The sequence below is a fragment of the Pipistrellus kuhlii genome, unplaced genomic scaffold (assembly GCF_014108245.1).
Source record: "Pipistrellus kuhlii isolate mPipKuh1 unplaced genomic scaffold, mPipKuh1.p scaffold_m20_p_11, whole genome shotgun sequence".
NCBI lineage: Eukaryota > Metazoa > Chordata > Mammalia > Chiroptera > Vespertilionidae > Pipistrellus > Pipistrellus kuhlii.
The window spans coordinates 43,720,641-43,732,953 of record NW_023425416.1 but is presented as its reverse complement, the minus strand read 5'-3'; the positions used below and the strand labels follow the sequence as shown (position 1 = coordinate 43,732,953).

At 42.5% G+C, this 12,313-nt stretch overlaps 1 protein-coding gene across 3 annotated transcripts in view; it reads right to left on the bottom strand.

Moving 5' to 3' along the window:
* The window catches only part of STAC (SH3 and cysteine rich domain), a 93,333-nt gene extending 81,532 nt beyond the window's left edge, over positions 1-11,801 (bottom strand). For 2 of the 3 annotated variants that reach the window (XM_036431781.2, XM_036431782.2), the window contains exon 1: positions 11,506-11,800. In XM_036431781.2, the coding sequence (XP_036287674.1) occupies positions 11,506-11,616 (111 nt within the window). In that variant the 5' untranslated portion in view covers positions 11,617-11,800. Of the gene's footprint in view, positions 1-11,505 lie in introns of all 3 variants that reach the window. The other variant, XM_036431783.2, reaches the window with a different exon arrangement.
* Between the last annotated feature and the right edge of the window lie 512 nt (positions 11,802-12,313).

Below are 12,313 nucleotides of genomic sequence, written 5' to 3'. Positions count from 1 at the left end.
CTGCTGGGGATGATCACTAGCAAACTGATCAACATATTAAGCATCCGGTAGAAATGTATTAATGAAACAAATGAAACCAGCAACTTCAGCTTACTCACATTGCCTTTTGAATAAGAATCAAGGAATATCTAACCTAGCAGGGAAACACAGCAACTGACTTCTAGAAAATGCAACCAAGAACTAGGAATGTAAGCATAACTTCTGAGAAATCACTACCAGACGGATCATTAAGTAAAAATTAAACAACAATACTATATTTCCCCACACCCTTCAAATCCTCTATTTCATTGCCTGATATTAGATTCAGTTTCTATTTAGCTTTAAGGAACACGAGATTCCAACTAGTAGGATGATTTATTTTCCAATACAAAAGCAAATTGCAAGGAGCAAATTAGAAGCCTCAAAGAAGCCTGCAGAGAGAGAGGGCCTTTGTGTAGGGAGAGTTAGAAAAATGTTGGGATCACACAGCAGTATGGAGTCATTAGTACAAGGGGAAAAACTGTACCACACAAAAGTTCAATAACCGGTGTTTAAAAGGGCGATTCTGAGTAATCAGGAAAAGGAAATTACAAAAACAATTATCATTGCTTTGAAACTTACAAAGCATTTGCAGTTCTGTTGTATAGGAATGAAATTCCATGCGGCATATCCTGCCTTTGACAATAAGGAAATAAAGACCAGGTTATAGAACAATTTGCAAGCAAAATTCCCAACAGGGAAATGCTTGGAACTTAAGATGGCATGTTCTCTCCTATCAGGAAGGCTGGCCTCTCCAAGATGCTTCCTCTCTTGAGCACCCTTGCCCTATGAGGTTTCTCTGGTCTTCTTTGCGGTGGAAAGAACTAATTTCCCCCAAAAAAATGGAGCTCTAAGAAAATGTTTCAGGAAGAAAAGTAGCAACTAACTTTCTAAAGTAGCGATAATGGGTCTCAGAAAATTATTTTAGTGATTTCCAATCATGAATCTCATTGAAAAGATTCATTGCATTTGTGCCATGTGATTTTTGTCATTTTCCCAAGAAACTTCTCAAATTTCTTAAGGAGGCTTGGTAGGAAAATATTGTTCCCTGAAAAGAGGTCCAATTTGCAATTGACTTTTCATAGGTTCACCCAAGTCCATAGCTGCTGAAAAGATATAGTTAAAGAAACCAGTCTAAAAATCTCTTTAAGCTTATTAAACTCCAGGGTGGGCACTTCCATTGTGCTTCTAGAAAAAGATTAATCCAGGGAGGAGGAAACAGACCTCTGTCAAAAAGATGACCAGGGAGGTTTTTCTATTATAGAAATAACTAGTAGTCCTGCTCACAAATCCATGCGCCCATAGGTCCCTGCCAAACCCTGTTGCTCCCCCAACCCTCATAGCTTGCTACCCTGCTTCCTCCTGTAGCTCTCCACTGCCCATTTGTAGTTTGCTGCCCCACCCTCCTGTAGATCTGTGATCATGTCATTACACGGTTGGTCGTTATGCCTCACAGCATAACGGATAATTAGCATATTCCTCTATTATTATGTAGGATAACTATCATTTACCAGCAAGACCCCTGACTGAAGGAAATTATTTCAATCCAACGCCTTACTCGTTGATCCGCACCTCGTTTTACATTTTGTGGAGAGATGAACCCCAAAATCAAAGTCTTTTCTTGTTGGTCAATTCTGATCTTTGTTGCCATCTTCTTGCCACATGAGATTACTGTGACTTACAACCAATCTTTCCAACTAAGGGTTGTCTGACAACCTACATGGACCAAACAACATTGCAGAGAAGAGCTTTAGCAAAACACGATGTTCACAGTCTGAATTCTTGATGACTCTGTTTCTACCTCATTCCATCCTGCTTCTTATTTTCTCTACTGCTAACATTGGCTCTTAATGCTCTCTTGACTTCCTTCCCTCACCCTTTGAGATTTTCCTGTCTCTGTGGTTTTCTCTTCTTCCTATTCAATTATTCTTGTCGCTGACTCTAATTGTAGTCTCTGGCCAGATAAGAGCCCTCTTGGTTGAACCCAGCGTCCACCCCCAATCAATCTCTTGAAGTGACTCTCTGAGGAGGAACCAGGCAATTTTACTTGTCTTTGAAAGTTCTTTCCTTTGTGCTCCTTTCCTTCCTATTTTCCCTCAGTCATTTTCTTAAGACTGAATTCCTCACCTCCCTGGCTTTAGGCTCTCTATGACAATCCATCCTTTACTTCAATATTACACCATTAATGGTTCCTCTTATCCTCCCCCTTCAAAGTGCAAATGTGAGCACTGCTATTTAACTCTCCTGACTCCCAATCCACATCTAAGAAACTAATGTTATACAAACAGAGAACTACAAACAGGTGTGTTTGCAGGATAGGGGCACCTAGAGAAAGTGATGAGGAGACGAAGTTGAAGGAATGTCTCTGGCTGTCCTACAATAACGCATCCAGACAGGTGAGATATATTTAAATGAAATGGATAATTTTCTGGCAAAATAGAAGCTAACCAATCTGACTTGAGCAAACTGAGGAAAAAAATAGAATGCAAAAGTGAAAGATTTTCTAAGTTAAAAAAAATGGGTGCTAAGTTCAGGTATTATTGACAGTTTTTCCTCCCCACAAACATGCAAAGAGGAGATGGGTTCTATAAACTGTTCCACAGAAAAAACAGAAATGGAATCTTCACAAATCATTTTTAAAACTTGGCATATTCTTAAAAATAAAATCTGACCAAGGACAAAAAGTTACAGTCAGAGAACAATCTCCCTTATGTATATAGATGTAAAAATAATAAAGCATTGGCCATCAAAACCCAGCAGTTTATTAAAAGAAAATCCCCATGGCCAAGTAGGACCTTTTCCAGGAATGTAAGAAGAGTTTAATATTAGGCTATCTATTAATATAATCCATCACATAAAGAGGCCAAAGGCTCCCCAAATCACATGATTACCTTGATACTTGCCAAGAAGTCATTTGAAACAATTCCACTTCCATTCCTGATGGAAATTCTTAGTAAGCTAAGGAACATTATCCTTCTGGCACACAAGAAGGACAGTCTTAATTTAATTGCCACATGAATGGGAAATTTGGACTTTGTGTAGAAGGGTGGGGGGAGTTTGAGGAATGATTTGGTTGGAAATGGATTTGTCTTGAAGTGAAATTTGCAAAGCACTGCCTTATATTTCTCAGGCTATATGTCTAAATTTGAAGTGGTTTCCATAGTGGCTTGAAATATAATAGAGCTGAGACCACGCCTTAGCACTAAAACTGCACAATGTACACTTATAGACAATGTACACTTACTGCAAAACATCAGTCCTACCCTACTCCCCCGAAAAAGGGGGAGGATGAGAAAAGCAAAATTGTTATTGGAGATATTATGGCAATCTCATATAATAGGTAACATTTACTTTCTCTGTGCCAGGTGCTATGGTAAGCACTGAGCACACACTAATTAACTTAACCCAAGTGACAGTGCTTCAGAGGCATTATTGTGCTCACTTTGCAGAAAGAACAGTGATGCTCAGGAGAGTCAAGGACAGAGAAGCTTAAGTGGCACCCCAAAGTGGCACAATGGGATTTCAAGATGGCTGCATCTGTTTCCAGAGCCCATGCACTGAGCCAGTAAGCAACACTGTATTTCTTTACTACTGAATAAGAAATATAATCTAAAGTTAGACTATAAGATTAATGTAAATCAAATGTCCTAAGTCAGCTATAACCAGTTAAGAAAATATAAGAGATGGTTCTTAAGAGTAACCCAGAACAAGAGCTAACAGATGTAGGCAGGCAATTGTTTGAAGAACATTACCAAGCATATATGAATGGCATAAAAGAAATCTTAGTCACTAAAGATATATACTGTACTCGGGTGAGAAATCTCATTGTTTGTAAAGATTTCACTAAAGTTATCTTAAAAGTATGCAATGACTTTCAAAATATAATTTTCATAACTTGATGGAAAAACAAAAAGGTGAGTGCAGCTAAATAAATAATAAAACTCCCAGGAGGTTACTTATATTATCAATTGTCAGTCTATTATAAAGCTACAATAATTATCCCTGGCCAGTTTGGCTCAGTGGATAGAGCATTGGCCCATAGACAGAAGGGTCATAGGTTCGATTCTGGTCAAAGGCATGTACTTTGGTTGCAGGCTCAATCCTCGGCCTGTTTGGGCTGGTGTGCATGGGTGACAACAAATCAATGTGTCTCTCTCACATCCATGTTTCTCTCTCTGTCTCCCCCTCTCCCTTCTACTCTATCTGAAAAGTAATAGAGAAAATATCCTTAGGTGAGGATTAATAGCAACAACAAAAAGTTATAATAATTAAAACATTTAAATAGTAATAGCAAAAGTACAGTATAGTAATAAATGCAAGTAGAAATAATAAAAATCATTAGAATATAACAGATGAGTCTAAAAGGGAACCCAATACATATTGTCATTTAATACATAATAAATGTAACATTTCAAAAATAATATATTATTTAACATATGGTTATAGAAATACTTATTAATCATTTAGGGAAAAATTGTATTTCTTCTGTACTCCATATCAACATAAATTCCAGATGGATTAAAGTGATAAAAGTAAAAAAATGTATATTTTAAGGATCTAGAAAAACATATGGGTTAATATTTAATCTGTAACCAGGGTGGGGAAGACTTTTCTAAATATAAACGGAAAGAAGGAACTGTAGATGAATTTGTGACATTTAGCAACATTAAAAAAAAAAGAAATCTATGTTGAAAATGTAATAAAATTGAAAACTAATTATAAGTTGGAAAAATGTTAGCAACATATATGGAAGATCATGGTTTAAATATTTATAAAGAATTCTAAAAAAACAATAAAAATGGATGAATACTTTATTAAAATGTACAAGGACATGAATAAAGAATTCATGAAAGAAAAAAGACAAATAATTTGAAAAATATGTAAAACAATCCTCTCTAGTGAATAAATGCAATTCAAACAATAAGAAAATTAAATGCATCTTTGTCCTTCAAATTTACTGACTCAGCAGGAAAACAACCCAATTTAAAAATGGGCAAAGGCCTTGAATGGATAGTTCTTCAAAGTATACAAATGGCACATGAAAGGATGCTCAACTTCACTAATATTAGGGAAAAATCAAGTCAAAATCAAAATGAGATAATTTCACACACATTAAGATCTAAAAAATAGAAAAAAAAAGTGTTGGTGAGGACGTGGAGAAATTGGAACCCTTTGCAGTGCTGGTAGGAATCTAAAATGGGGCTGCCATTGTGGCAAACAGTATGATGATTCCTCAAAAAGTTAAACAGAATTACCATGTAATCCAGCAATCCCACTTTCTGCTATATATTCAAGCAGGGACTTGAACAGATTTTTGTGCACCTAAATTCATAGCAGCATTATTCATATAGCCCAGTCGTCGGCAAACTCATTAGTCAACAGATCCAAATATTCACATTGGTCGGCAAACTCAGTCAACAGAGCCAAGTATCAACAGTACAACTATTGAAATTTCTTTTGAGAGCCAAATTTTTAAAACTTAAACTATATAGGTAGGTACATTGTTATTAACTTAATTAGGGTACTCCTGAGCTGGCCTTTGCTAAAAACTCAAGGGGCCAAAGAGCCACATGTGGCTCTGGAGCTGCAGTTTGCTGACCAGGGACATAGCCAAAAGGTGGAAGCAACCCAAATGCCTATCGACAGATGAGGGGATAAATCAAAATGGATAGACAATTGTGGTATAGACACACAATTGAATATTATTCAGCCTTAAGAAAGAAGGAAATTCTGACACTTAACACAACATAGAGGGACCTTGAAGATTTATGTTAAGTGAAATAAGCTGGTCACAAAGGAACAAATATTATATGATTTCTCTCTCATGAAGAATCTTTTAAAAAATATATGTTTTATTGATTTTTTTACAGAGAGGAAGAAGAGATGAGAGAGAATCATCAATCAGCTGCCTCTTGCACACCCCATGTGCCCACAACCAAGGTACATGCCCTTGACCGGAATCGAACCTGGGACTTTTCAGTCTAGGCTGACGCTCTATTCACTGAGCCAAACCGGTTTCGGCTCACATGAAGAATCTTGAGTGGTCATATTCATAGAGACAAACAATAGACCATGGTGGCCAGGGATTTGAGTGAGAGGATGGAGAATTAATACTTAATGGGTACAGAGTTTCAGTTTGGCAAGTAGTTCTAGAGACAGATGGTGGTGACCATTGCACACAGTGTGAATGTGTTTCATGCCACAGAACTGTACACCAAAGAAATGGTTAAAATGGCATGCTGTATGTCATGCATATTTTACCACAAACAGAAATAAATGTAGGGGGTTGGAACTGGATGCCTACATGAATTGGAGATCTTAAAAAGAGAAAGGAATGAACTAAAAACAACTCACCAACTCAGGTAGATGATAAATCTAAGCATAGCTAGAAAATGAATGAATGAATGAATGAATACTTTCCTTGGGAATTCATAATCACACACTTGGGGCTTAAATTTTTTATTTTATTAAAAAATATTTTATTGTTTTTTACAGAGATGAAGGGAGAGGGATAGAAAGTTAGAAACATTGATGAGAGAATCATTGATCAGTTGCCTCCTGCACCCCCCCACACTGGGGAAGAGCCCGCAACCAAGATACATGCCCTTGATCGGAATTGAACCTGGGACCCTTCAGTTGGCAGGCCGATGCTCTATCCACTGAGCCAAACCAGTTTTGGTATGGGGCTTAAATTTGGATCAGGGAAGTCCCCACATGCAAAAGTAATGCAATTATGTTCTCAGTTATCGAGACCCCAAATGCAAAAGTAATGAAATCCTGTTTTCAGCTAATGGCAGAAGAAAACACACTCATGTGGAATATATTATTGGAAGAAGTTGTTGTATAAAGATGTCTTTTCACTCCAAATGGATTTCTAGATTTATTGCAATACCAATCAAAATCCTAGCAGGTGTTTTTGTGGAAATTGATTGGCTGATGCTAAAATGCACACAGAAATGCCAAAGGCCCAAAGAAACCAAAACCATTTTTTGAAAAAACAGAGCAAAGCTGGAAGACCTAATCTGCTGGATATCGAAACTTTTTCATAAAGCTTTTACATTAAGACAGGGCTGCCTTGGTACAAGGATAGACAAATAGACCAATTGGGCATTATAGAAACCTCCACAAAAACTGGGTATGTAGTCACCTGACTTACGGCAAAGTTGGTGGTGCAGTGCAATAATGAATCTTGACCCCTACTTAACACCATACCAAGAAACCAATTCTAAGTGGATTAGAGAGCTTTGTTGTTAGAATTCTGTCAATAAGTTGGAAGGAGAAAAGACATTCATTGAAATAAGGGACGCTGAAATGTGAAAATTTCCTTCGTATTCCATGTCCTCTGTCAAGCGCTTAGAAAATAAATTAGGTTGTGGTTTTTCTGGAATAGTTAGTGGAAAGATAGATGGGTGAGGTTCATGGATTTCAAACTCTTTTAACTCAACTAATTTGATGAAAAAGAAAACCATCTGAACTACATTGCCACTCGTGCTTACAGGAATCTGCTCTGAGGAAACTGCATTGGGGTATCCAAAGTTCAAGACAGGGTTTTCAGACATAAAGACAAGGAAATTGTATTGCCAGTAACTAGCTGTGTGATCTTAGGTAAAACACCATCTCCCTCTAGGCCTATTCAAGAGACAGAATAAAGGGGGATATTTAAATAAGCTTTGAAGGTATAGACGACTTACTGACCTGGTATAAGCTAACAGTCTACTCCTCGGACGATGTCCATGTCCATGTACTTGCACAATTTTGTATGTACTGGTTGTTTATGGATCTTCAAAAGTTCATTCATGAACCTCCAAAGAATACATTGACCTTTGAACACCTGGAATTTGTGATAATGGGTTTATAAAATGGGCATTGCCTTTTAGAGGTGTGACCTGAAATAGTTATGGATGAAATAATTTGATGTCTGGAATTTGCTTTAAAATTATCCAGTGTGTATGTGTGGGAAGGGTTAATAGATGAAACGAGATGACAAATTGATAATTTATGAAGCCAGGTGATCAGGTACATGATGTTTCTTCATACTGTTTTCTCTACGTTTGTGTATGTTGAAATTCTCCACCATAGAATAAATTTACATAATGAAATTATCCATCATTTTAAAATTCCCCGGAATAGAGGATCTTTAGTGTTTCCAATTGTGACACCCCATGATTTAGCAAAGATATGCGCTTCTGGAAACATTTTATGTGCTCAGGGCATTGAATCATCATCATTTTTCTTCTATTGGACCCTCTGGACTCAAGGGTTTGTTGAATATCCAGATAATTCTGTGATATTCCACTTAGTTACTTCCACAAACATACTTTCAGGGAAAGGGCAGCAAAACCAAAATCTAGAACCTGGACAAGAATTGGTTTGTAGTCATGTCATGTGATACTGTAGCTCATTTCATTTTCAAGTATTAAGATGAGAAGGCCAAAATAACTGCTGTTATTGACTTTCAGTGGCATGTAAAAGACTTGGTTAGGATGATAGGTGAACTGGGAGATATTGTACTGTGGATGAGAATTCACACTCCAGACCAATGCCACCTGGGTCCCTGTCCTTGCTGTGTCGCTCAACTACGAGCTCTTGAGAGTAAGTCACCTTGCTGAGCCTCCACTTCCCTATCTATAAAATGGAAATACCAGTGCCATTGCCCTCAGAGGGTAATCCTGAACAGTCAGGTGGTGCCCAACATGTAGCAAGCATCGAGTAGATGCGCACCATTGTTCTCTCAATTGTGCAGATATAAAAGAGATGAAAAGGACATACGACATAGGTCAAATATTACCAGTAGCTGCCTGTGGGTTGTCACCAATAGGCGATCTTATTTTTTTCTTTATTTTTGCTTGGACTTTGCAAATTTCTACAAAAAGTGTATGTTACTCTTACCACCAGTGAGAAAAGTTTCCTTAAAAAGTTATTTTCAAAATGTTTCTTGAGAAAGTTGAATGCCCATGTTTGTCTCACTCAGTGCTTAGACAAAGCACTTCAGAAGAGTAAGGTGGAATGATTACTACTGTCTGGCTCACATTTTCCTCACCAGGCTCTCGTCTGGAAGGTTCTTGCAAATGCCAGTGAGCCTTCAGACATGGCATTCCTGGTGCAGAATGAACGGAGGCTTCCTCTGCCCCCGTTTCTCGCCATCCTACCTCCTTACCGCACAGTCCTCCACACCAGGAGTTAGCTTTTCAGAGAGGAATGGGATTCTCTAAGGGTGAAGAATTCATTCAGGCACTGTTTTATATTCAGTTTTCCGGGGTTCATGTCCCTCCCCCACCCACCACCTAATGCATAGCCCTTCTCTGATTAAGAGCACCTAAGCCGTGACAGCAGATTTCGGAATGTATAAACAGACTTCAGGCGTGTTTGAGAAAAATGGACGCGTACAAATCTGAAACCATAAGCCAGATAAATTGATGGTTAATTATGGGTGTTACATAGGGTAGTTTTTGTGTTGCCAAAGAATTTACATTAGGTTATCTATAAATAGCAAACCCATGTGGTGTGTTTGAACCCTGTGTATCCAAAAGCTAAGCACTTTCCAGAACTCACCTACCGCAGAGCAACAGGCCCAATTCAAAAAGTTCAATGCCGTTCTGGCCAGGTGGCTAAGTTGGTTGGAAATGATCCCATGCACCTAAAGGTTTCAGACTTGATTCCCCAGGTCAGGGCACATACCTATCAAAGGTGTGGGTTCGATTCCTAGTTGGGGTGCCTACAGGAAGCAATGGATTATGTTTCTCTCTCCCATCGATGTTTCTCTCTCTCTGCCTCTCCTTTCCTGTCTCTAAAACTCAGTAAATGCCAGCTTCACTCTTGAGGATAGCTACATTCATTTCTAGTACTCTAGATCATTTTTGAAATGGCCGCTAACCCATATCACTTAGGTCCATGGCCGGCAAACCGCGGCTCACGAGCCACATGCAGCTCTTTGGCCCCTTCAGTGTGGCTCTTCCACAAAATTCCACAGCCTGGGAAAGTCCATTTTGAAGAAGTGGCATTAGAAGAAGTTTATGTTTAAAAAATTTGGCTTTCAAAAGAGATTTTAATCTCTTGATATTTGGCTCTGTTGATGAATGAGTTTGCTGACCACTGGCTTAGGTGACTGATGGGGAAGGATGGACAGTGAGACACCCAGACACTTCTGCTTGGAGAAGAGTGGTGCATGTGTGTGGGTGTGAGGCTGCTCTGGAGCGGACCATCTGGGGATGCCATCTCCTTTTCCCAGGTGGGAGTATACCAGGGTGGACCTCAGCTCACCTCCCTGTTCCGCACCATGACTGCAGAGGGAGGCTTTTGCCCTTCTGTCCAAGTGTTTTACAAAAGTTGACACACACACACACACACACACACACATACACACCCCAGGACAGACATCTAGCAGAAAAATTTGCATAAAAATAAGAAGAATGCAGAGCTCTCTGTCTTAGATTACCGGGCCTTGGGGGGCTGGGACCTGCCTGAAAGCCACTTAGCTGGGATTTTGCCCCTTTGATGTGTCAGTGGCTTCCAGGGGTATGTGGGAAGGCAGAGAAGGGGGTGTTCCTTTGCCTTCTCCGACCTGCCCTCCAAACTGATACCCCTCTTTCCTTCACTCTTACACAACGGCCTTCTCCCTCTCTCCCCAATATGCTGGAAGAACTCACTGGCAGAGCTGTATAAAGAGCCAGGAACCTTGCACTTCTAAAAAATCCATCTAACTACCAACTCCATCTGACAATCTTCACTCCAAATGGCATCTCCCTGCCAGCAGCGGCGTTTCCCTGGATCCTCTGGCAAGGTTTCCAAACCTGTGCCTGGCGCCCACCAGAGTGCCAGAGCAGCTGGGACAGAGAGGTGCCGGGTCTGTTGGTTCTGTGCACGCGTTCCTGTAACTCCCAAAAGCAAAGGAAAGTTCCGCGAGTGCTAACTTCCACCGGAGGAGCATCACTTTCCCGCCATCACAGCCTCTCCCACCGCCTAGTTTTTCTGAAACCCTGGGCGTGGGAAGTCAGGGCTGAGCTCTGCTAAGCAGAGGGTCTCGGAGACCCTTGGGGTACGGACTACCCTTTGCCGGCCCTGCAAACACCCCGGCTTTTCTGGAGGAATAGCCCTGGGCTATCTGTCTGTCCCTACAGCCACCTAATTACCTGCGCGCCTTGGAGGCACCAATAGGCAAAGAACAATGAAGCCATCACCACCCAAGAGAGCGATCCCTGACCCCGGAGCCCAGGGGACCTGCGTGCGAGAGCTCGCGGGGTACAAGCCCTGAGAAGCCCGGGGTGCGTGAGGGCGCGGAGGGAGGGTCCACAGGGACGTGGTCCCGCACCCTGAGCAGCCAGCGGAGCCGCACAGCCAAGTCCCCGGGAGGAAGAGCCCTTGAAACCCGGTGGACTTAGGGGCACAGTCTCAGCCCCCCCGCGCCGGCGCCCGTGCAGAGGACACAGAGGCGGACAGACAGAGGGACACAGGGAGAGTTTGGTGCGCTGGGGGCATCTGGCGCGGTACCTTGGATTCCTGGCTGCCGGTGGATGCCGGAGAGGGCGGCTGCTCGGCGCTCGCTGCCTCCGGGGGCAGCCGGTCCACGCTGTCCGGGCGGGCGCCGCTCGGAGGGATCATAGCGGCGGCGGCGGCCGGGAGCGAAGCTGGGCTCCCGGAGGAACCGCGGGGCTCCCTGCCTTCCCCGTGCGCCCTCCCCGCTGGCCGCAAGCTGGGTCGCTCAGCTTGGGGTTCCGGGGACTCCCATCCTCGCCGAGGCTCCGAGGCGCCCTCCACCGGCCTCACCCCGCCTGCCCTGCCCACGTCCCACGCCCCGCCCGCCCCGCCCCGCCGAGCCCACGGCCACCCCGCTGGCCACCCAGTGGTGGTGCCTGCCCGTCGGCAGCGGGTGAGCGGGTGAGCGGGCTCCGATTCAGGCTCGATCACCCCGGGGAGGCGGGAGGCGGGAGCCGGGGGCAGGGCCAGTGGCCAGGGCAGGCAGGGGCGCCCTGGTGGGAGCCAATGCTAGGCGCGCACCCACCAGATCGGGTCGAGTCGGGTCGGTCTGGGTGATGCTTTCGCAGGGATCTGGGAAAATTCAGACCAAACCTGGACTGAATAGGAAACCCGAGAGTGACTCAGCCAGGAGGAACCACCTGCAACAGCCCCTCCCTCCTCACACTGAGAAAGCAGCACTCCAAGGGCGGCAGTGACTTAGCCAAGTTATTTATAAGGTTCGGTGACGGAGATCGGGGACCAAAGCTGGGGTTCCCTGGCTGGAGAGCGCTCGGCTTCCCGCCATTCAGCGTGGATCTGAAGCGGAGAGAGAAGGGAATGC